The following is a 24,899-nucleotide window of genomic DNA, read 5'->3' as shown; positions in this document are numbered from 1 at the left end:
CCTACACGTACCCACTCCATCTCACTGTACATTCAGATCCCCTTCCCTTCCACTCTTATGCAGCGCAATCCCACCCAGAACGACGACCTCTCATAATGGTCTCCATTTTATCCTTCTTCCAAACCAAGAAAAAGGGTAAGCGAACGAGATCCCGCTCACCTTCTCCCACCCTACCATCCTCCCCCATTCCCGGACCCAGCACTCAGGCAACCTCTGCCAATACCAGTCGACCGACTCGATTCCTCTCATTAAGGCATAAATCAGGTTCTTCCTCCTCTACTAAACCATACGATCTCACAGGTAGGAGGGGTAGTAATAATGAGCTAACAAGGAAGAGGAGTAAAGGCAAATCACCAGAGTCGAGTAAACCGGACCTGATCAGTGCTTTCGTACCGAAATTGGATTTGGGATTTGATGTCCCAAAAACTGAAGATGCTGTACAGAAGGATTCGCTGGATATACATGGCGTAGGAGAGATAGTGGCTTTACGACAACAGGAGAAGGAAGTGATCGGTAATCTAAAGCTCAGCGTGGATGATGTGAGAATAGCTTGGGAGGTAATAGGCAAAGCGTTAAGGGAGTCAAGTAAGTCTTGGGTCCCGTTCTTCCAACCTGCATTTTTCGTACTGATATACCTCGTAGATCTGAATATACATAGCTTAATGCTCCCTCTTCGACCCAATGCCGACTCAACCACTCAGATGTATCTCCTTGCTCTGTATTCCCTCGTTATCAAACCAGACCTATTATCGAAATTCCCAACTATCGCCGCACAGTTCGCTCAGCCCACCACCAACCCTGCTGAAATATGGCGAGAACGGCTCATCTCGATACTCAGAGATGTGAACTCCACTTCAAACCTTTCGGAAGTGCTCAAATACACCTTACATCGCCTCCATCCCATCCCACCCGAACCTCTCATCGATATCGGACTATACACCAGATTCGTCCAAGCTGAACGGTCGTCTTCCTACCCTCTTAACGCATTTGATACGCTCCTCTCACCCAGGTTGAAAGCGGGAGTAGCAAACTACTTCAATGAGGTGCTCGAAGTCTGGTCTGCGGTCATTACGCATGCTGAGCAGAATGGTATGACACCTGGAAGATTGGCTTATCTGTTGGGGTGGTGGACTTTGGGGTCGTCTGTTGAGAAATTGGGTAGCTGGGAAGATTTGTATACGGACTGGAAGAGTGCTGGATGGAGGATGGAACATTTGTTATACGTTTGGATCAGGTGAGCTGGTTTGTACCGACCTCTGTTGATACTCAGCTCACCTTCGTCACAATGATACAGATATCAATCAACAAAGATGCAACTTCCCACTCGTCTGCTCGAAGTTGTAGAGAGATACCCTTTTGCTGCGACATCGACAGACCCTGACTATATACCTTCTCCACCTCCGTCTTCGTTCCCTCGACCCACCTTACGTATAATCCTTACCTCCTCTTCACCGGTCCACGGGCTATTCGATAATGCACATGAAATTCTTTCCGCAGCTCTTTCGGCTAAAGTCGATGAAACCGCTTTAACCCCAATCTGGTCCTCCCTGGTCAAAGGCGAAGGCAGAAAGTTAGACGATCTCCTGGTCGAAGACTCCATCATATTCCTTCGAAAGGTGTCGAGTACTGCCGACTCGATACCTTCTACACCCAATCTAACTGCAGCTGGATCGCAAAGTCCAAATCAGGCTGCAACGACACCATCGTACCAACCGCTGTCGGGAGGCACCCTCCGAGGGCGTTATCACTCACACAGCGGAGATCTCTCCTCGCCAACGACCAACCTATCCTCCTCCACTACCTCACCGAACCTCTCAACATTGTTGACAGTCAAAAAGGAGGATGATTCGCCAAAGTCTCTGAAAAAACAGGCATCTCTTGGCGTATTGCCGAAAAATGGCGATTCGGCTTGGGACGATTTCCAGAAATCCGGTTTTGGTGATTCTCCTAAAACCGTTGGTAATCTAGGTTTAGCTTTCTCACCTAAATCAAGTAGTACACCCATCAGCCCTACTGCTTCTGCTACCAAGCTCCGACTAGGTACCGATATGAGCGATCGACCGACACCCCAGAAACGGACGACCTTCAGGGAGTCCAAGAACCCCACAACTGTGTATAGCATCGAAAAAGAAGAGATCATCGAATTGGACGACATGTTCATAGCATTTGTGGAAGATGCTCAACTTGATCCACCCAGTATAACCTCCTGGCCACCTTTCTCCCTTGTCCGACTCAACCCTTCGGTTTCATCTTCGCTTCCCGAAAAGCTTATCGACTTGCTTCTTATTACCGTTGTCCATCGTGCTCCAGCTGCTCCGGAACCTAGATCAGAACCAACACCTGAGCATGAGCTCAATCGATCAACTTCACCCTCATCCTCCAAAGCTGGTACACCACGTGGATTCAAGGGTATTACCGAGTCCTTCAAGCGATCTTCATCTTTTCAATCAGGTATGAACCTTCGACGATCGTTCTTCGGCACCTCCGGTTTCTCCTTGTCTAGACATGCGTCTGATGAGCTGGGTACCCTCCCTGAAAGTGAGAGTAGTGAATCTCGCCAGCTGAGGGCCCCTCTCTCCGCATCTAGTCTTACGCCGACTGAATACACTATCACTGAAATGGGAGAGATGATCAAGATCCCTTCGCCCAATGAAAAAGCTGAACTATCAGCGCCTGGCTCCACCATAGCGGACCACGTCGAGTCGTCACTCGGTGTGAAGAACGAGGAAGATGCAGATGTAGCTACGATCAAAGGTAAATCTATGATCACCGGTCTCACCTCTGGACCATCCGTCGATAGTCTAGCCTCTCAATGGCAATACGTAGGAGAAGGAGCAGAACATATAGTCTTCTCACATCGAGGAACGATGTCAGAGTATAATGGGATGGTACTGCGTTTACGGAAATCCCAGTTCTTGGGTAATTCACCTACTGATCCGGAGTATCGACAGACCCTCAATGAATGGATTTTTAGATTACTCCCTCGACTTGTCCCTCCTGAATTGTTGATTCAGACCCAAGAGGTTAATCTGTCGGAAGGGTGGGTGAGAGATCTGTTCACTCAGGCGGACCCTACGAGACCTGAAGAGCGGAAGATGTCGGGTGATCTCAAGAGTTTGGTGGTGGGTGAAGCTAAGGGGGTGATCATGGAGGATACGACTACGAATGAAAAGAAGGATGGGATTGTGAATCTTGCTTTTGAGATTAAGGTGAGTTCCATTGCAGAACACCGTGCATCTAGCTAAGATATTTTGAACCTTTGATAGCCTAAATGGGGCTTCTTACCTGACGCTTCAACTATCATCCCACCTGAAGCTGCCGAAATCAAATCTAAATATTGTCGATTCTGTATGCACCGTCATTTGAAAGGTCACGATTCGTCGGCAGAAGGCAAATTCTGTCCGTTAGATCTATACTCGGGCGATGAGAGCAGGATGAGGAAAGCCATCAATGGTTTATGGGGTATATGGCAGGAAAGTGGTGGTAAGGAGAATAATTGGAGGGTGTTCGTCAATGGAGAGAGGGTAATTCCTGATAGGGTGAGCTCTGTCACAACGTTCCTTTATTGTAGCTGACAGTATACCTAGGTTGACGAAGTTGCGAAATACTTCGAGGGTAAAGAAGCATTAGCAGATCAAATCGCCACTCTGATCATTCCTATCCTCCAAAAATCACTTGTGTTCCAAACACTCAAAAACCTCCAAGCGACCCTTGATCCCACCGACATCTCGGATCTTTCCTCCCGATTCTCTTCAGCTCATCCCGATACCGAACCATTCGACCCGGCTTTGATCCCTTCGCCCCCAGCCTCGGAACTGAGAGAATTCATCGAGCTTTACCTTTCTTCCCCTACCTCTGGAAAGAATCAGGAGACATGGACATTGAGACAACGAATGATCGCTTTCGCCCTATCAGCGATATTCAAGGATTGTTCGGTCTTTGTCAAACTCACTTTATCCTCTTCCTCTTCTTCTTCTACACTTGTCCCTCCACCTGCTGAGGAGGTCAAATGGGACCTGGTAGAGGGTAGTGGGAAGGTCAAACTTATAGATTTGGATATGAAACCTATTCAGAATCTTGGTAAATGGAAGGAAACGGACAATAAGATTTGGAAATACTGGTTGGAGACTCATCCGACCGGTGCTACTACCATCGATGATGGTTCTCCTATAACCGTGTCAGAGAAAGCGAGGGATGCAGATGGGGCCTTGACAGAGGCATCGGAAGGAGTCGTCGAAGAAAGAGCTCATCTGGATATTCCACTAAGAGATAAAGCGATCTCAGGTCTGACCTTGGGCGGTATATCAGAAGTGGGTCCGGACGGAGCATCTACCAGAGCGATGTTCGTCCCTACGCCTGATAGGACGAGGGAAAATACGCCGTTGCCTGACCCTGCGCCTGTGGGAGGGAGTATGGAAGATTCCCTTTCCCTTAGTGCAGTTGAGCACCGGGAGGATGACGCTGCTCAAGGAGAACCGACGGTAGAAGAGCAAAACGAAAGTATTCCTTCCAAGCAGATCACTGAAGAGGACGGTGAAGAGCCTAGGAGGACGAAGAGGTCGTTGGCTCCTTCGCCTTCGCCTCCGCCTCTACCTCCATCGGATGTGGTCTCACCCATAGAGCCTGAGGAGGAGAAAATGACTGCACAGGATGTTCAAGGTGTAACCAGTGATCCCACTTCTCAAGATCAGGATGCCAGAGAAGATATGCTCGCAAATTCATCACCTTCCATTGTCCAGGTCGAAGAGAAGCAAGACGAAGGTGGAAGTATAGTCGGAGCAGGTTTAGCTGGGATAGGTACAGTCGTGGGATTGGCTGCCGGGGCTGTTACTGCTATTGTACATGATCTTGGCGGTCCAGCGGAAGCCGAACAGGACACTCTTGCTGGAGATAAGGACATTGTCAAGGACGATCTTCCAGTGATTGAGGGCGAAGTGGTTGATCAAATTTCTCAAGACGACACTACTACTACTTCTGTTCAGCCTGCTGTGGGTGCGGATCAGCCGAAAGAAGACATCGCTTCCCAACCTGAACCACACGTCGTCAGCGGACCGACAGCCGAGGTTCCTGATGTCGTCGAAAACGCCGATGGAGTGACCCTAAGTGTAGGAAAGGATGAAAAGGTGAAAGAGACTACTGGAGATGATTCAGCTGTGTCAAAGAACCCACTACCTGAAGAGGTATCGGATCTAGCCTCACCTCAAGCGGACGAAGCCAAGGAGATTACTTCGGTCGACACCCCTCAAGCGGAGCTGGACAACTTCTACACGCCCGCCGAGACACCTCTTATCCCCCAGCCTAACACTTTCGAGCAACCCGTCGCGCTTCCACCTTTACCAGACCTGCAAGATTCATCCGACCTGTCAGATATAGCCGAACTGTCTGACAAGTATGGTATCGATGATGATGCTGTTCAACCAACGCCTGAGTCTGGGCAAGGAGAGAAGAAGCAAGCTAAAACAACCTCAGGTGAGCTTTCATTCTCTTTACGTCATTAAGGTATACAGAGCGTTAAGCTGATACGGTGTATAGTTGAAACCCCCAAATTGACAATCATACCTATCGAAGACGCGGCGCCAGAACGAACCTACGATGCGGACATGACCCCTTTACCCAGAGTGGAAGAGGTAGTCAAAAATGCTCTTGCTCCGGCTACTGCGGAACATGCTCGCGAAGAATTTTCGGTCGTAGAGATTCCTAGCAATGAAATCGTTGCGCACGAAGATGAAGAAACTACCTGTCCCTCAGCTATACAAGGGAAGGAAGAGGTGATCGTGCCGACTGGTGGGGACGATGGTATACCCGCATCTTTACCTGAGGAAGAAAGATCCGGTGAATCTCGAGTAGTCACTCCACTGGACGGTCCCGATTCCGGTGCGAAGCAAAGGGTTGCGAACAGCCTCGACAAGGAAACAGAGATTCCAGCAGATGCAAATGATGGACCTATCATCGATTCTACTCCTCACTCTGAAGGAGCCACCGAGACTCAGCACGCTTCTACACCTGGTCCAGCTACGATCCCAGATTCTTCTGTCGCCGAATCTTCCAACGAAGATACTCCCCAACCCGATCTCACTGGAAAGGCATCAGAACGAAATGACGCTCGGTCATCTTCGTCTGATGTGCAGGGAGATCCAGCCACAACCTCGAAAGAGGAGCATTCAGCTGCGCTCGACGATCCGGTAACTTTAAATTCTGAAGAAGAGCCAGCTGCTCAGACTGAAGCAGGGATTACACCTGAAGATCATGCTTCTTCATCACAAGACGCCTTCCAAGAAGAATCAGCCGCCGAACCAAAGCGGTCGTCATTGCCACCTGCCCTTGGTCAACCTATCGATATCCCATCTGACTCCTCGCCACACAACGAGGAACAATCTCCATCCGATAATATACCTATCAAATCTGAACCCTCCTCGGAAACACAAGATCACCTCTCACCCCTCGTAGCGGACCATCATCAACCAACAGAACCATCCCACCATGAATTATCGACGATATCTGAGGATGGCGAATCATACGTACCTACTTCTACGGACATTTCGAGGGATAGGAGTTTGCCTACTACTGAGGATGGGGAAGAGTGGGTCGAAGATGCTGATGACGATGCTGATGGAAAGGGGGAGGAGGAGACTCCTAGAGGTGCGCATGAAGAGTTGAGTGGGGAGGATGGTGCAATTCCGGTGAAGTTCAAAGGGGATGATGTGGTCGATCGAGAGAGTGATGGTCTTGTAGACGATGTCTCACCCCAGAAGGATATAGGCGAGATGCCTCCGGCTGACTCGGACTCAGAACCTGTTCCTCTTCGAGCCGAAGAACCGAGTTCGAGCCTTACCACTGCTAGGAAAGAAGATTCGCTTTAGCGTAGAGTACCCTTTCTATTAGCCACGGCGCAATCCCCTTATTGTTGTTTCCTTTACATTTCTTATTTGTCAAACGTATCCTCGTCATGTTATTCGCCTTGTACATATGACCTTTTGGTCACTTTACCCTGCACATATCACTTGTTTTTTGTTATACCTTCTCAAATTATTGTATATATATCATATTGCCATAGTCACTTAATAATCATATCATACTGTTCTTAATGCTAATGAATGCTCATGTTTTCGCAAATCAGTGAAAGTACAAGTTTATAGGTGATACATCGTGAGGATATCCAATCTACTCAATCATCAATCTAACTATGACATATATACAAAGACAAGTATCGTTAAGACATCAATGGAGACAGCGTTCCTTCTGATCTAATCCGTAAAGGTGCGTAAAGGTATAAGCTATACTAGACATATTCAAATAGTGATGATACATATTCCAATCCTGCTCCATTTTCCCTTCAATCCCATCTATCTAACCGAATCATAGATCTTATGTTGTAGCGTACTTCTATAACGTGAGATCCAAGCTTGGAATCCCAATTTGATGAATCAATGATACCCCCTCACCCCAACCCCACCAAACCTCACTCCCCTCTCCACCTCCCCTCTCTGTCCATAATACCCCCGACTGGACGGATGGATAGCAGAGGGGAGCCGGATTCCACCGGAGGAAGGGACGTACGCCGCAGAGGTGTTTGGCCCGGTATATTTGGGTAAGGTCGGATAATGTTTTTGAGAGGGGTAGTATATCTTGGTGGGTGGTGCTGTATAACCAGGAGGGGAAGGGTATGATTGGGCTACCATGGGGAGGGAGGATCGACGGCGAGAGTGGATGATGAAAAAGAGGATGAGGAGGAGGACGGCTAGGACGGCTATGATTATGCCTTTGGGTATGATATATTAGCGTTTTATAGGTAGTATCGTGTAGGTTCGGTGAGATAGAGAAGGTCAGTGGCGAGGTGATGCAGCACACAGGTAGATGACTCACCTGCTATAGCTCCTATACCTATTCCCCCTCCACCGCCTTCAGCACGGGTGGCAAATGAAGGTAATCTCTCTTCGACGGATTGCGGAGTAGGAATGGATTGGTGAGTAGTAGAAATAGCCTAATGCGTATGTCAACATATGTACTAGGGTAGATAAGATAAGAGGACCGATCCACATGAGAGGCAAGGAAGGTCGTGGTAAAGACGTGTTGTTGGCGACTTACTATTGGACTAGATCCGATCACGGGTAAAAAGAGGGTGAGGAGGGTAGATAAGGATAGTGGTATGAAAGTCATGTTGTTCGTGTAAGTGTGCATGTGTTATGATAAGATATGGATAGGGATAGATGTGTTATATATTAGGTGATCATTGTGAAGTATAAGGAATACAAGAAATGGAAGAAGAGACGGGGATGAGATGAAGGTATATATATATATGTTTCGAGGTGGTTGAGTATTCGGAATTGTCTACTGTTTGTTACTTGTAAATACCTCAGCGGCAATGGTTTGACTTTGCTATTACCGATCATCTACTAATCCCTCTCATCTCTCACCGATATCAAAGCCAAAGGATCTCATCTCATCTCACTCGGTGGGTGGCAAATACAAAATACATAGCCCCATCCTCTTCCTCTTCCCTTTCATAGAATCACAAACTGATACGCTATGACGTCTTTCCCATTTCATCTGATTTGTGGCTGATATAATCCTGTTGCCACTACTACCGTACTTGTGCTGTGTATGTATAAGAGTGTCTTATCCTTGCTGATCAATCCTTTAGAGTGGATCTGATGGCTCTCACACAGCTCTGAGATACCGTTGAGACTGAGAGAGTGAGAGTGATTGTACCTTTCCTGTTGAGATGTTGAGGGATATTTCAACCTATCGTATCACTGTTGTCTGTCAACATTGACAAGCGGTGTTTCTTTGTATGAGATGAGCTGGATCTGGTCCGGATCATACACTCATCCAATCCAGTCAGCTGCACCATCGCCTTCTGCTTGACTACCATCAATCATTTCACTTTCTCCCCACTTTGATCCTCGAGTAGAGTGGGTGGTCCTCCTCCACTCTCCCACGATGGTATGATGTTACGCGTTTCCGTGCCTTGGATCTCGAACATTAGCTAGAAATAGTACCATCAGACGCGTAAAGGGTAAAATCATACTGATTCAGCCTCCTCTCCTCTTCACTGAAACCCTTCACTGAACATTACATTACCCATTACTCTCTTTTTGTCTCTCCTATAGATCATTATCATTATTGCTATAGCTTTCATACAATATTCTGTTCACTCAAACACATTGTTGCTATACTATACATCACGAGACACACTTGCCTACATTATCCACTACATGCGTCGTAGCTTAATACTCTTCACACTTCATCAATCAATCAACCTTCACATCGCGTCACATAACCCGATCCACTCCCACCATCTGACAAAGATCAGATGTCCACCCTCGCATCACATCGTTCTCACGTATCCTTCGACACAGACGATGATACGCATATAGGATCAAGCTCATCGCCAATGATGATGCATGACGAAGCTTTGGTAGCTTCATCATCAAGTCCACTGGTACCGCTTGGACCTAGTAAGACCATTCGTGAGTCAACGTCAGCTCACTACAATGTCAATCCCACTTGAATCATATCGCTAACTCTTCCGACCTCTTTACCCACCACCCCACATAGCCGCCCTAAAACAACGAGGAGTCATATTCTCCCCTCGAACAGATACCAAATATTTCCATTCAGACGATCTCATCCTACCCTCACCTACCAACCACCTAACACCAAAAGTACCCTCATCCATCCGATCATACTCTGATCCCGTCACTCCTATCGATTCACCCTCTCACTCCAGAATCAAAGCTCAGGGACAAAGTCGTAATCTATCAGACACACCATTACTCGTCCGAAGTATCTTGAAATCCCGAGTAGCCCAACAAATACGCTTAGCAGCGTCGGTGGAGGAAGGGACACTCAACAATAAAGAGGCTGCTAGGTTGTTGGTCAGCGGGAAGAGACCCAGATTATTAGCGAAGGATTCATTTCAATTGGCTTTATTGAGAAATGCCGCTGCGGATGGAGCGGATGCCAATGGTAAAGGTAAAGGTAAAGGCAGGATGTCAGATGATGTTATACCTAGTTCAGACGACAGTAATTCATCTACCAACTTACCCGAGCAACCAATCTCATCAGAGGGGAACGAAGATATGGTGATAGATGGAGAAAGCTCAGAGGAGGAGGAAGAGACTGTTGAAGAGGATGGTGCATTGTCGACTTCGTCTTTAGTTAATATCATTTTGGACGGTGCGGAAGACCTGTTAACACTAGAAGAAGCATATAATACTCTTACCTTACGGTTGCGAACACGAATACCGGTGGACAACGACGATAGTGGGATTACCACGACGGGTCAGTCAGATGATTTCAGAATTTCAACTCAACCTATCAGAGATGAAGCTCCAGCGATGGTCCGAGCGATCCAACGTGATCTCCAACGATTACTAGGCAAACTACCCAACAATGAAATAGACTCCAGCGAAGGAGACATAACACTATTCAGGACCCTGATGCCCCTTCGTGATCACACTCCTACTCCTGCCGGACGTTTCACACCTTCCCCTACACCCGGTGCTGGACCCAAATCATCTTCACCTACCAAAGCCGCTCGACAGGGATATACAGAATCTGAAGTACGGTATCGAAGAGAAGCTTCCGGAGTGGGCGCAGCAGTCCTTCGCTTCCTGTCTTTCACTTTCCATTCGTCTCATCTATTCTCATGCTTCAGTGAAGCAGATCTCCAATCCTTGTTAGAACAGGTTATGGCTATCCCCCGAACACCTAAATTACCTACTCCCAATCCTAAGCGATCATATTACCTGTCCATCGTCATTCTAGCTCAGATGAACATCCCTTCAGCATGTATACAGCCAGTCAAAGATAAGGTTGTCAGAGCCTTGGAAGGCGCTATGGCAGATAGCTTAGGATCAATGGGAGGGAATATGTTATCTGGGAAGGAAGGTCCAAGTGCAATCAAGAAAGAAGGTTTCAACGCCGTCACCAACCTCATCTCGAATTACCCTACCATCCTCTTTCCCCATTATTCCGATCTCCTATCGACATGCTTGAAAGGAATGGTCAATCCCTCTCAGCTCATACGGTACAAGTCGGGTCTAGCAATCTCAGCTTTCGCAAGAGCACGATTCACCCTTCTCGCTACTGCTCAGAACGCCCTCATGGAAAACCCAACTAATCCACCTCTCAAGGAGAATTGGGTAAAGGTCAAAACGTTGATATCGAAGAGTGAATTCTTCGTAATCAGCCATCTGAAGAGTGCTCTCAAAGTCCCTGGAAAGTCGGCCCCGATATATGGGAAAGACGGAGAGAAGAAGCTAGAGTGGCATTCCCTTGAGCAAGTTTTCAAAGATACCGTTGGATCTACCACGGACGTCCATTGGGCATGTGCAGCTTGGAGTGTGATGGTCACGCTCATGGGTTCGGCGTATGCTTCTTCGGGGTTGTCGAGTGGTTTCGACCATATCATGGATGTAAGTTGTTCTACTACCGCCGTTGTCACTCAATCAACTGACAGTTGTGGTTTTAGCGATCATTGCAACCTTCCACCAATGTTGTGCGACCCCTTCTCGCTCGAGCAGCATGGAATCATGCTATCCACGCTTACCTTTCTGCTGGATTCGCTTCGTCCATCTCTGATGATGGTCAATTGATACGTTCCTACAAGCCGTTCGCCGCGTCATCCCAGCAAACTGTCGAACAGCGTACCGCGAATATTCTGTTCCCCGTCAACCTCGCTCTGGCCAAAGCTACCGATAAAGCCTCTTACGCTCGAGCTTTGACCAATCCCAAAGCTGGAGTAGAATCACACTGTATATGGCAAAGATCCGAGAAGAGCAAGAAGCTACAATGGTTACTCACCTGCGGCCTTGGGTCTACAGCTGTTGTGTATTCTTATACCGGTATCGCCTTATACCATGAAGATCAACCTGCGAAAGAGATGAGTCAGATCTCGGGACTACCTTCATCAGACGGTGGGATGGTATTACTGGATCTGTCACCTGAAGAAGCGAAATTACCTAGACTTGACAACGCATGGGAGAAGGTGGTCAATCCGATGTTGAGATCGTTCTTCGCCATTTGCGGAGTGGACAAATTAACGATACACGGTTGGAAGATCCTGGAAGCTATTACTTCGCCTACAATCGATTCTGATGGTTCAAACGAATGGAATCTGGATAAGCTCCTGATCATTAGGTATATGAGTGGAGAAGTGTTCTTGAAAGAGAAGGAAACCGATTTTACGGATCTGATGAACGATATCCAAGATGAAGAGATTCAACCTTCCGATATACCTTCCTGGGGACATTTCTGGGCTGCCAAGAGATTAGGTCGGCTGTTGATCCTTTTCGACGAGGCTCTATCTAGTATAAACGGAATCAATGACCTGTCCAGTGTGGAATGGATCAAGAATGATAACGATCTGCCAATAATCCCAGTACATCTGTCGAATATCTGGAAGAATCTGCTCTTGGCATTAAAATCAGCCAAAATCGCTCATGCACCACCTACACCACTTTTCCTGATTGGACTACAGGCTGTTACTACCCAACTTGCTCAACTCTTCAACCGAGATCCCAAGACGTACGTTTCGATAAGTCAGATTGACGAGAGAGGACGATGTCTGTTGGATGAGGATGAGTTGAGGATCGGTTTGATGTCTCACCAGCTTGAGGTAGCTGTTGAAGTCCTGGGTGAAGATATCCTAGGTTCAATTAGACTTCGACCTGACCAATTACCCTCCGCCGCAGAACAGACTACCTCAAATATCTTCGGAAACGCGTTCGGAGGAGATGCGAATGGTTATCCCACCGTCGCCGGAACGTTACTTGGGCAACTTCTTAGATCACAATTCCCTTCTGTTTCAGCACTACAACCTGCTCTTCAAAGTGGATTTAGAGATTTGGTGTCGAGGATATTAGATATAGGTTCATCACCTGGTTATGCTGGAAAATTGCTTGGCGATATCACCAATGCTATGCCGTTTTTGTTCGAAGACTGCGAGGAGATTCAGTTGGATATTTGGAGACTGCTTGGTGAGCTATCAATAGCTTGACCAAATTGACGAAATATCTAGCTGAGTTGAGTTTTCGTTTCCGTTTCCTTAGCCACCAAATGGACCCAGATAATCGACCTCCAACCATCTTCCACAACTTCATCAACCAATCATACCGGTGCTCTTCTCGTCTCGTTACTTTCAGGTCCATTCAGAGGTCGTCAAATAACGTCATACTGGCATCGTCAAGCTGATAAATCCGACCTCGAAATCTGGCAAGCTCTGTTGAAAGTCACTGTCCTCCGATTCAGAGCGAAGAGGTTCGGATCAAATTGCGGTGTTCTTGAAGCTCTTGCAGGTCACCTGGAAGATTTCCTAAGTGAGGGTGAAAAGACCAGCTCCACAACCATTACATTATCATGTCTTGCTTCTGCCATCTCATGGATGTCATTCACTACTCCTACTATCGAGGGTTCACAATCTCAAGCTTCGCCTTGGCATATCTCTGATGAGGGCTTTGTTCCTTCCGACTTTTTGACTTTGATCAACAATGCGCTGGTGGAAGCGTACCCTGTATCGGATAGTCAGAGTGAAACGCAGACGAAGATGGATTATTCACCTGCGGTTTTGGAGTTGTTGGTGAACCTAGTGAAGGTGCTGGAAGACACGCCTAGACAGTTAGTGGGGAGGGTATTGTTGCCTGTTAAAGCGGGGCTGGCCATCTGGTTAGAGGATAGAGAGAGGGTCGTAGAAGGGGAGATGAACAGTCAGGTAAGCTACAATTTGTTGGTGAGTGGAAAGTAGCTGACGACTCGTAAATAGCTCGACGAGGTGTACATCTCCCTCCTCAATACCCTCTCATCTTCGATACCCACTGAAGAACTTCCAGCCAATTCCGCCACTCTTAACTCACTCGCCGAAATATACATCCCGCGAATCTCCAAAGCTTCCTCAGCAGACGTTCCAAAGACCTTCCAATCCTTCTGGAACAGCACGTTCGGTACCTCCACTTCAGGCCGCTGGGAATACTCAGAAGATGTGGCTGGGTTCCTCAGAGACTTGCTGGTCGCTGTTCCGGGTATGATCGTTTGTCCGGGATTAGAGGGCGAGAGTCAGATTTCCGAAGAAGAGAGTTTGGCCAGATTCCCTCATATCTTGCAATTACCTAGGGCTTTATCTGATCCGATACCGATGGATGTGGATGTGGAGATGACTTATCCAGAGTACGACGCGGATATCTCACAATCTGTTGAGGCTACCTTTCCTCAACCTCAACTTGCACCTCAAAATCGACAAGAAGCTGCAGAAGAAGATGCTCTGGTAGATGCTACGAAAGAAAGTATCGAGCCACCTTCTCCTTCGCCCTTACCTACTCATTCGACAGCTGAGATTATGCAAGAAAATGAACAAGAAGATGTGTTCGGTCCGGCAGCGTTGACCCGGGCTGGAAAGTCCAAGAAGGGCAAGAAAGGCGGTAAGAGGGTGAAAGGGAAGGGTAAGAAGAGAGAATCAACCCTCGTTGAGGAGAGTATGGACCTACAGTGTAAGTGTGTCCTTTTCAGGGATGGTCGGCGATACTAAAGCTTACATTGGACTCCTTTGTAGCTCTACCTGATATCAAAGCTACCAAAGTCGAGATTCCCACCAATAGTCGATCTTTGCCTGATCTGGTGACTCCCCTTGTTGAAGGGTCAGACGACGAGGACGAAGATTGTATTGTCGTGGTGCCTAGTCCGGGGTATTACAGACGGAAGGGATTGACGCAGCCTTCCGCCATTGCTGCTTCACAGCCTGAACCCGAAGGCGAGAACCTACAAGACCAGGACGCTGGACAGGATGGAGTGTCTCATCAGCATCAAGATGTAGTGGAAGGTACACCTACTCCTGCAACTAGCGAGATACCAATGGAGGAGCTCGAGGTGCCTGAGGCTGGACGAGACATGACCCAAATTGAAGATACACCTGAAGTGGAGGAAGAGCAGCGGGAACCCACACCGATCCAAGCAGAACTACCTGTCCAAGCTCAACATCCTACCGTCACGACAACGAACGAGTCACCATCTCGACCTTCCCTGCTATCCTCCGCGAGCAGATGGTTATCCAGAGTCCAGTCTTTCCCTTTCTTCGCTTCGTCCCCCGCTCCCTCTTTACCTCCTGCTACTCAGCCTGAGCCTGAAGTTGTTCAGGAGGATGTAACGGTTTCTGAACCAGAACCACCAGCGAGTCAGGAACAAGAGAGTATGGAGATAGAAGCTCAAGGTAGTTCAGAAAAGGTCGTGAAGAAGGGTAGGAAGAGTAGGAACCCTAGGAAGAGAAGGGCTTCGAACGTCCCTTCTGCAGAAATTGTCGAACAACCAAAGGAAGTCGAGGTCGTCATGCCTCAGTCTGAGCCTCAACCTGTCGTTATCAAATCGAAAGAATCGCTCAGGAAGACCACATCGACCGAATCAATCGCTTCCAACGCTTCTTCTGCGACTACCAGGAGTAAACGAAAGAGGGGTTCCGACCCTGTGGATGCACCTGCGATTCAACCTTTGGTAGTAAAGGAGGAAGGGAAGGACAGGAAAGGCAAGCGGAAAGCAGCTGTCATTGAGGTAGATTCTGCCATGGAAGTCCAAGAGGAAGAACCTCGAAGATCTAAACGAAGGAAATCAAAGAATGCTAGTATCGTCATTGATTCTGTTGAGATCCCTCAATCTCATTCTCCTGCGAGAACCCAATCTCAGACTCAATCTCAACTTCCTGCTCCAGCTCGAGACGATTCTCCAGTTCAATCACAACCAGAACAAATCCCAATTGTTATTGACGATGACGACGAAGATGAACTCCTCTTATCTCCCGAATCTGCTAGACGAAGGAAGAGAGAGGAGGATGAGTTGGTCAGAGCATCTCAGAGTAGGAGTCAGTGGAGTGAAAGTATAAGTGGGAGATTTGATGGTGAGTTGTCTTAACCGATGTGTTTTCAATCCGAAAGTACATAGCATCATAGCTAACGAATGATTCTTGTAGACGCACCTGGAGATTCATCCTTCCTCCATCGACCATCCCTCACCCGGATCCACTCAAGCAATTCGTCAATCCGGTCGAACACACCCTCACCTACCGCCTCTTCTTCCACCCCCAAATCAAGATCCAAGGCGAGAGCAAAGGATCAACCACAATACAAAGGAGATATCAAACCTTCCCCGAACAAGCGGAATACCCAGCAGACCAAGATTCTCAACATGCTAGATGAGGCAGTGAGGTCCAAGCAGGTCATTGAGAATCTCGATTACGCCGGTGTCAAGGCCCTTTTGAGGAATCTCAATGAATTGAGGGAAGTTGGGGAGAGGAGGTTGTATGAGCGTATGGAGGAGTTGAGAGGGGCTAAGTAGAGTAGTTATACTTATTGTAGTCTTGTTATTGTCATTATCGTAGCATACACCGATACGTAAAGTAAAATGTAAATATAGTATAGTATAATGTGATTAATGTATACAACGAACGGTATGATGGTAAATGCATGGAATTGTTGATATATCTCGCAAATGATGTATGGATTACTTGGTACTTTCTATCTCAACAATCAAAGAATACTATACACTCGTGTCCCGTTACTCACAATGTCTACATCTGGTCCTTACTTCACGTTGGTAACCCTACTGACCCAACCTCATCCTCTTCTTCCTGGCTCGTAAGATCGCCTGTATCACCTCCGAGTTCTTTTCAAACACGCTCTTATACACCTGTTTCTGGATCGGAGTGAGCGAGATGGGAACGATGATTTCGATCTGCAATGGATCGAAGTACAACATATAAGCGACATACCGACCATACGATACGGATGGGATATCCTTCGTTGAGCAGAAGAGCGGGAGGAAGAGCGGAACCCACCTTGGGAGGCAACTTCAGTACATCCGCTTTGATCCTTCTTAGGATATACGGCTTGATCATCTCGTGTAATTCCGAAACGAGCGATTCGTTCAGGTTTTCGAATCGTGCTTCCAGATCTTCCAATTCTCTGCGAAAGACCAAGCAAGGCAAGATTAGCCCTGTCGTTGATACTTTATACATCCCAAACGACAAGAGTGAATATATGCTAGGAAGCAGGAGAGAACCTCAGACTCACTTAAAGGTAGCTGGATCCAGGAAATTGAGTAAATTGAATAATTCTCTCAGATTGTTATTCAATGGTGTACCTGTCAATAAGATTCGATGAACACTGTTGAGTGTTTTGAGTCGGTTGAAAATCACAGAGTTATCTGATTTGACTATTGACGAAAGAGATATACAGTCAGGTGTACAGCTACGACTTTGACTGATCTCAGCTTATCAGGGTATACACTCACGCCTCTGCCCTTCGTCCACACACAATACCTCCCATCTAGGTATATTCCTGAATACCCTAAATTCGTTTCCAGTGATCATATCGTATGTGGTGAGGACGACGTGGCTGCACCAGTATTCTTTATATCAGCTTCCAGTACACAGTGGAGAGTCTGATCGAAGCTGAAGTAACACGTGATACTGCACTCACGCGTTCAATCCCTCAGCCTTATTTTGCATGCCCTTATGGTACAGCTCATATTGTCTGATAACCTTACGAGCTATATTCAAAAGTCAGCTCAGGCATCACCTCGTAATGAAAGATTGAAAAAGAAAGCTCACAAGCTGCTTCACCATAGTATGGCACCTTAGTCTCTCTGTCAGTTGGTTCTTCATATACACGATGTAGCCAAAAACAACTCACCACTCTCATGTGCGGAACCCATTTCTCAAACTCCCTAACCCAATTGGTGATGGTCCTGCGAAACGTTGTCACTCAACTTATGTTTTTCTTGCCAGGGGGTGACCAGAGGGGGGAAGCTGAGAAACCTACGAGTTAGGCACAACCACCAAACAGGGGTATATCTTATATTTGCTCGAACCCAAGTATCCTAAGACCGATGCGATCTGGATACTGTAATATCATCAAGATGAAGTATATCAGCTGTGAAACAGGTAGAGACGACAATAAACTTGATACCTGTCGAAACACTCACGTCTTACCCAACCCCATATCATCAGCCAGGATACAACTCTCCCTCCTGAAATGCTTATACAACAACCATTGGAACCCCTGCATTTGGAATGGCATGAGTTGCTGTACATTCCCATTAACATTACCATTAGCTATCGTACTTCCCGTTCGAGTTGAACAGAAATCTACTCACACCTCCGACGATACAGTCCGGTTGGTTTTCAGGAGGGACATAAAGTCCTTCCGCACCTTCGTCACGAACCCTAGCTTGAGCAGGGGTAAGTACGGGAATGACGACTTTTCTTGAGCGAAGGTATCGAGCCAATGCACGCTTGAATGCTGGGTATAAGGGTGAGTTGGTCGGTGGTGGTGTATCCCAGGTAGCTATACTAAACCGTCAGTTGTCGTTACGACCGCAAGCCAAGTCCAACTTACATTGGTCGTATTGCAGATCATCCCACTTGACCTATTTCGCGCCATTGTATAAGCTTGCTGTGACACTCCGAGATAAAGACTTCTCAGCAAGACTGGACTCACAAAGCACCAAGTGACCAAACCAGCTATCTCATCGACATCGTTTTCATCCAGATCTCTACCTGTCTTCTCCTCGAAAATATCTATATCCAACTGCATCTCCTCAGGGGGTTTCTGACCATCTTTCAACCCATACTGTCTTCTCATCTCGTCTGCTGGACTAAGGTCCCCATTTCTTATCGGAGTGGCATGGCCTGAATCTGATGCCGAGGCAGAAAGGGAGTTCGACATGATCCTCTTCCCTCGTTTCATAGCAGGTTTCGCAGTTTGTCGGGGCGGAAGAAGCATTACATCGAGGACTCGATCGATGGTCTGGTATCATACTCATCAGCCTGATGCATCGCAACGCAGAGTAGCTTTCCGTGCTAAGTCAGAAAAGACAAAACACTCACATTCCACTCGATAGGCAAGCTACTCTCAGCGTCCTTCTCAGGTCCAGGACCAATCCCCTTCCATTCCTTCTTGCCATCCTGAGCGTTAGAACCATGTTCGAGTGCATGTCCACTCTTCCTACCCGAGATCTGATCGTCCTCGGCAGTAAGGTTGGAGATGGTAGGTTGAGCCATCTCATCTCCTTTGGCAGCTAGCGTCTCATCCGTGATCAAATCGAGATTTGGTCCTTTCTCAAGGAAATTCTGGAGTTTCTGCCGTGAGAGGACTTGTAACCACGGATGAGGAACCCAAGAAACCTAAACTTATTCGTTAGCTTCGGTCTGTTTGGGATATCAAACAATTTATAGTTTGTAGCTAATACTAACATGTCTAAATCCCCGTCCAGTCCATTTGACCAAATACTCTCGAGGTAAAGCATCTTTCCAATTCGCTTTTTCATCTTCCTCGAGTTCCGGTTCAACCGCATTGGCAGGAGAAGGTCTCCAAGCGATGACCTACATGCAACGATCAGCCATCAAGCAGTCATCGGTATAGTACATTCAGAGAACCTACGATATCCACGGTCCATATCCACTCTCTACACTGATGGCAGATCCAGGCGTCCCCTCCGTCGGTTTCATGCTGATAATGGAAGGCCACCTCGGGTAGAGATGGATCTTGGCCGAGACTATGAGGTACATCCACTACATCACACTATCAGCCGATATATCGTCACCTGAATGCATCTGAAGCAGACTTACGATGCTCATAATGTACACTTTGTTTACACGGTAGACACCTAAATTTGGGAATAGTCTCTTCCTCTTCTGCTTCTACTTCTACTTCTTCCTCTTGCGGCTTCCTGTTTTCGGGGTCGTCTACATCCATTTTTTCGCTACGGTTAACGTCATTTGCTTTCCCACCCTCAGCGTCCTCTTTGCTTTCCGGTTTAGGGTTCTTCTCCTTGATCTTATCCTTGTGACATACGAAACAATCAGGATTGAGCACACATTTCGCACATATGAAAGTAGCAGACTCGTCGACGGCCACTGATCGTCTACGCTTTTCACCTTCTGCAGGCGATCCTTCTCGCTCGCGTATATCCGTGAGAACATCTTTCTTCTGAGCAGGAGTGAGACATCCCTAGATATACGACATAATCATCAGCTGATTGCTCTTGTCTAGGCAAAAGTACATCATACAGCTACACACCCAGTGAGAAGAGACTACACATTTCTCGCACTATCAGATTTACTCAAAATCAGCTATCGTTTCACAATCGCGAAGACCGAAGATGAGCTGCAGAGAAGGAACGTACCTCTAACCATCCTTCCAGCATATTCGCCAATTCCTCCTCACTGATCATAACATCGTCCTCCTCATTCCTCCTCTTCTTCTTCTTCCTGTTCTTCCTATTGTTAGCTCTGTAGAGGATATCATCGGCAGGCTCTCTCGAACATTTCTCGCAGAACTATCGCACATATAGTGGACAATAAGCTGAAATTCCTCGTTTTCCTGAAAGAAGGAGAGAAATGAACAACTTACCGCTCTATGGGTATACAGATCATCCTGCGTAACCTTCACTTTACCTCCTCCTCCATTGGCCTTTCCTTTCCCCTTCCCTTTACCCTTGTTGGATCTCGCATAATCTGACATATCAGATTGGTCAGTCTCATCGGAAGACATGGAAATCAAATTGAAATCGTCATCTTCGCTCGATAGGGCCTTGGCTTGTCGTTTGTTGGAGGCTACCATCCCGGCCTTTCCTTTATTTTTATGAGTTGATCTGTACTCTCTTGAATCGGAGTCAGAGTTGGATTCGGTACTGGAGAATGTCGAGACGGATGATCGGGGGATGCTCTATTCAATGTGTCGCGGTATTAGCTGATAGTGCGATTGTATAAGAGGATAAAATGGGTTTACAGAGATACGAGAGAGATGAAATGAAAGTGACCGGAATAAGTGAAAGTTGATCTTGAAAGGATATGATAATTCAATTCATTTCCTTTGTATCAAAGCTTTCCAACAAAGGAGGACCGAGCGTCCTATCATCTCTTCGTCCCCGTGTCGTCTCGTTGACGATACGTCTTCTCCCTTGTCTCGCCTTGTCCACGTCTCCTCTTCTATCTGTCACAGAAAACCGATATCGCCGTGTGATAATGATGAAGGAAGATTATTAACTCACAATATGTCTCCTCGCCCTCGTTCTATCCGCAATCTCCCCATCTTCATCTCTCCTACCTCGTCTAGCAGCTGGTCCAGACCTCCCGCTCCTCCTCAAAGCAACCTCATCGCTAACACTCTCGAAATCATCCTCGCTCATCTCAACATCTCCGTCCTCGTCATACTCCTCGCCATAAGATATTGAAGATCCTTTACGTCGTCTTTTCCTCAGGACTATGACAGACGAAGAATCACTCGAAGGGTACGAACTTGCTTCAGAAGCGATACCAGGTAATTTCCTTCTGCTTTTCTCAGTCGGGTTCGTCGTGTTTCGTCGTAAATGCGCATACGACCTGACTACATCTAAGCTTTTGAGCGGGATCTCAATGATGGGCTCGTTCTTCCGTCTTGATTTGATGATGGAAGATTGAGATTCTGCGTCTGAGTCGGAGTCGATGACGATAGGAGTATTGCGATTATTTTGCATTTGATTAAATCCTTTTTCTCGTTGATCGTCTCGATGAGGTGTTGTGGATGCTCTGGTAGCGCTCGCCTTCTTTAACTTACTCGATAGGTGAGAACCCGCTGTGGACCCTTCTCGAGAGGGATTACGTGAGATTGAAGCTGTCGATTTTCTAGCTTGCGGTTTGGTACCGGTTTCAGCTACGATCCTGGAGCTTGAACTCGATACCGATGCTCCTCTACTATCAGAAGCATGTTTCCCATTCAGCCTCTTGAGTGCTTTACCAGATTTACCGAATAAGCTCGTATTTCCTCCATCCTCATCTCCGCCGTATATAGGTAATCCCCTCTTTACATTTACCGGACTGCCCCCTTCGCTGAATGCCAGAGGATCCGACGAGGCAGTATCATACCGCCTATTCCTCTTGGGTGATGATCCCACGGAGTTCAACTCGTCCACTTCTGAATCGGGTATCTCGTCATCCATTGTTCGAGTGTCATTTCGAGTTTGGCGTGAACGTGACGGGCCAGCTTCGGGTGAGGTCGTCATAGTGCTGATTGGTGTGATGCGATGGGGGTATAAACCTTGCCAGCTAAGATGAAGTGGGAGATGAACAGCAGAGGATGAGATGATGCCAGAGTGTCTCTATTGTTTCATCTTGTTCAACCTCATCTCAGGATTGAACATTACACACTCTGAAATTGGATCTCCTCGTCAAAACACGTCTATCTCGTTGATTTCGTGTTTATACCCCACACTCATATCAACCTTACCCCGCACCGGCAGACATGCTGTTCCTGCCACAAACCATAATTGCCGGTATGCGCTAATCCGGTGATATGGGAGTCTATACCATGTGAGATCCATGCAGGGGTAAGGTACGGTGTACGACGAATAATGAAGTTGCCACCCAATTAACAGTATAGTACGCACGGACCTCTCCCCTTCTCTCTCACGCGCCGGAATTGGGAAGTGGACATGAACATTGATTGATTGGTGATTGACATTGACATTCCTCACTCCATTGTATACACATATATATAGTAGTCAAATAGTGTAAACAGATCCAAATCCAATTCTTCTTCTCTTCCCATCTCATTCCTATAACACGCAACTAGATCAACCCCAACCAACATGTTCCGATCAACCGCCCTCAAAGTATGTCCTTTCTCCCCATATACTACTTATCTTATCACCTTCGACGCGTCCTCATCCTCCACTTTCACCGTCCGCCCTCGGCTGATAACTCACATCATACCATTTAGACCCTCCGAGCCCCCGCTGCTCAAATGCAAACTAGATCGTTCGTATCTAAAGCTCAACTTGTCGGTAGACTCGGTGCTGTCCCTGAGAAGGGAACTACCAGCGGTGGACAAGATTACTACAGGTGGGTGACAACGTTCACAAGCAGCTAAACAGCCATCGACGATCCGACGATGATGCTGATATTCCTGCAGATACTCTCTCGCTGTTACCAAGCCCGGTAAACGGGATGCTGAGGGTAGTGAGTATCCTATATCTATCGTGCATTCCACAGTGAATGCGGCGCTGACACGGTGATGCTCGTTGCAGAACCCGTTCTTGACGAGCAAGGTTGTGAGTATACCACTCTTCCCCTTACTGTGATAATAGTATTCATCAGCTATCGTAAACCGCGCTTCGTTCAGGTGTCAGACAAGCTGATGTATGTACATAACATAGACCCCGTCCGAGAATCATCCTGGTTCACCGTATTCAACTTCAAAGACCGAGCTGCCGAGGCTCTCGAGAAGTTACAACCTGGTTCATTGCTCTACGTGGAGGGTGGGTATCTTATATCTCAAATCATACATTTTCATGTCCGACCATAGTGTTTTACATATACACACAGTCAATCCACAGCACTTCTTTTCGTCGCTCTCTCTTAGCCCTCCCTCTGCGTCTGCTTCGACTCGCTCGGTGAATTATCGCTGATATGTCACGCCCCTCGGATAGCCCAAATCGACACTATCACCGCTCCCCCTCCAGCCGAAGGTCAACCAGGCTCAAAGCAATACGTCTTCCGAGAATCCTCGCACCGAGTCCTCAGCAAGCCTAAATCCGAGTAAGGGACTTATGTATGTACTTTGATAGGTCTGGGATGCACCACTCTTGATTTCGGATCTACGAACTGTTCGCAGCTTGCACTGGATGTATACATAATATAATTCCAACAATATATACATATACGGACGAAAGGGATATATTGACTATCCGCTCATCTACCGATATAACCTCTCCCTCATCCGTGAGCAGCTAACTGAAGGAAGAAGTTGATGATTCTTCGAAGACTGAGTCCGATGCTATATGCTTTCGTTTTCCTCTTCATCTCCTCCGTTCTTATCCATCCCAAACCTCTTCCAAATCTCGTTGTTCATTTCCTTGACGTACGACGGACTGAGATCAATCAACAGAGATTCCAGGCTCTCGTACGTTCTATCTAGCTTTGGATGTATCTGAGGAGTTGCTTTTTGTATCGATTCGACCTATAATCAACGAAAGAGCAGAGTAAGCGTCAGCTGAGGTTTTCTTGATTTGATCGATATTGGATCTGATTGACGTATATGTAAAGTATCGTGCCAGGAAGCTTGAACGACAGGTCGTCCAACGCCTTTTGGAATTTGGGTGAATGCGATGTGGAGACAAAAACTTCACTTTGCTCTACTCTCTCTCACTCTCTCTCGCGCGCGCGCGCGTACAAATGGCTTTTTCATGATATCCCGGATGAAATGACATAACCCACCGACAGAAGTGAAGGCAAGAACTCACCGTCCACCCACTCCTATCCAACCTAACTCCCACCATTCCTTCCCCCTGCCTCAGCATTATATCCGCCCTACCCACTACCCTCGGGCTGGTCATACCAGTACTTCTAATCTCATCTTTAACACTCTCCAGATCTTGCTGCGTTATGGGGAAAGAGTTATCCTCTATTATACGAGACGAGGATATACCGAAGGAATTTGATTTCAGAGCTGCGCGGATCTCGGGAAGGGGGTTGAGGAGGATGTTGGATGAGGGGAGGGAAGATGTCATTATTGGCGTGAGAGGTCAAGTCTGCTGGGAACTGCTAGAGTTAGGGCTGGCCGTATCTCAAAGTGATTGTTATTGATAGTAGTAGAGACAATATGCTTCTATTAGATCGTCCATTGTCTGGTCTGAGTTGGATACAGCTGGACCACCTCCACTCATCCAAGTCAAGCACATGAGTTAAAGCGTTAACACGACACCGCGAGTGCGTGCCACATTCATGTAAATCCGTGATATCCGCCACGTGTGATTGGTCCCACCCAATAGAGTTAGGGATGTTATATACAGCCAACGAGGGTGAGCTCAATTATAACAGACAAGTGAACATCGATCGTATCGTATACCAAAACCTATCCATATCTTCATCCATACCTAGC

At 47.2% G+C, this 24,899-nt stretch overlaps 6 protein-coding genes across 6 annotated transcripts; 3 read left to right on the top strand and 3 right to left on the bottom strand.

Annotated features, from left to right (window-relative positions):
• Positions 1-95: 95 nt before the first annotated feature.
• Positions 96-6,860, top strand: I302_106865 (uncharacterized protein; the record flags this gene model as incomplete). Its single annotated transcript, XM_065870346.1, has 6 exons — positions 96-585; positions 643-1,234; positions 1,295-3,209; positions 3,267-3,539; positions 3,588-5,469; positions 5,533-6,860. 6 exons carry the CDS (start codon positions 96-98, stop codon positions 6,858-6,860), a joined length of 6,480 nt encoding a protein of 2,159 aa, XP_065726418.1.
• Positions 6,861-7,424: 564 nt separating this feature from the next.
• I302_106864 (uncharacterized protein) lies at positions 7,425-8,157 on the bottom strand (the record flags this gene model as incomplete). The annotated part of the gene is made up of 3 exons (XM_019192483.1): positions 7,425-7,759; positions 7,864-7,981; positions 8,086-8,157. 3 exons carry the CDS (start codon positions 8,155-8,157, stop codon positions 7,425-7,427), a joined length of 525 nt encoding a protein of 174 aa, XP_019045480.1.
• Positions 8,158-9,313: 1,156 nt separating this feature from the next.
• I302_106863 (uncharacterized protein) lies at positions 9,314-16,317 on the top strand (the record flags this gene model as incomplete). Its single annotated transcript, XM_019192484.1, has 7 exons — positions 9,314-9,470; positions 9,559-11,420; positions 11,477-12,983; positions 13,056-13,714; positions 13,766-14,486; positions 14,549-15,880; positions 15,953-16,317. The coding sequence occupies 7 exons, from the start codon at positions 9,314-9,316 to the stop codon at positions 16,315-16,317; spliced, it is 6,603 nt and encodes a 2,200-aa protein (XP_019045481.1).
• Positions 16,318-16,581: 264 nt separating this feature from the next.
• On the bottom strand, positions 16,582-22,023 carry I302_106862 (uncharacterized protein; the record flags this gene model as incomplete). The annotated part of the gene is made up of 20 exons (XM_019192485.2): positions 16,582-16,713; positions 16,817-16,943; positions 17,052-17,193; positions 17,272-17,375; positions 17,460-17,529; positions 17,591-17,615; positions 17,673-17,727; positions 17,802-17,882; positions 17,965-18,065; positions 18,136-18,326; positions 18,378-18,408; positions 18,480-18,788; positions 18,869-19,165; positions 19,235-19,363; positions 19,422-19,552; positions 19,610-19,991; positions 20,061-20,090; positions 20,167-20,319; positions 20,394-20,708; positions 21,034-22,023. 20 exons carry the CDS (start codon positions 22,021-22,023, stop codon positions 16,582-16,584), a joined length of 3,795 nt encoding a protein of 1,264 aa, XP_019045482.2.
• A 585-nt stretch (positions 22,024-22,608) lies between these two features.
• I302_106861 (uncharacterized protein) lies at positions 22,609-23,561 on the top strand (the record flags this gene model as incomplete). The annotated part of the gene is made up of 6 exons (XM_019192487.1): positions 22,609-22,632; positions 22,740-22,861; positions 22,932-22,978; positions 23,047-23,070; positions 23,176-23,277; positions 23,449-23,561. 6 exons carry the CDS (start codon positions 22,609-22,611, stop codon positions 23,559-23,561), a joined length of 432 nt encoding a protein of 143 aa, XP_019045484.1.
• Positions 23,562-23,795: 234 nt separating this feature from the next.
• I302_106860 (uncharacterized protein) lies at positions 23,796-24,528 on the bottom strand (the record flags this gene model as incomplete). Its single annotated transcript, XM_019192488.1, has 2 exons — positions 23,796-23,978; positions 24,262-24,528. The coding sequence occupies 2 exons, from the start codon at positions 24,526-24,528 to the stop codon at positions 23,796-23,798; spliced, it is 450 nt and encodes a 149-aa protein (XP_019045485.1).
• Positions 24,529-24,899: the final 371 nt, after the last annotated feature.

Source organism: Kwoniella bestiolae, chromosome 5 (assembly GCF_000512585.2).
Source record: "Kwoniella bestiolae CBS 10118 chromosome 5, complete sequence".
In the NCBI taxonomy this organism is placed as follows: Eukaryota; Fungi; Basidiomycota; class Tremellomycetes; order Tremellales; family Cryptococcaceae; genus Kwoniella; species Kwoniella bestiolae.
Note: the sequence above shows the minus strand (reverse complement) of the source record. Positions and strands in the feature narration are given on the sequence as shown.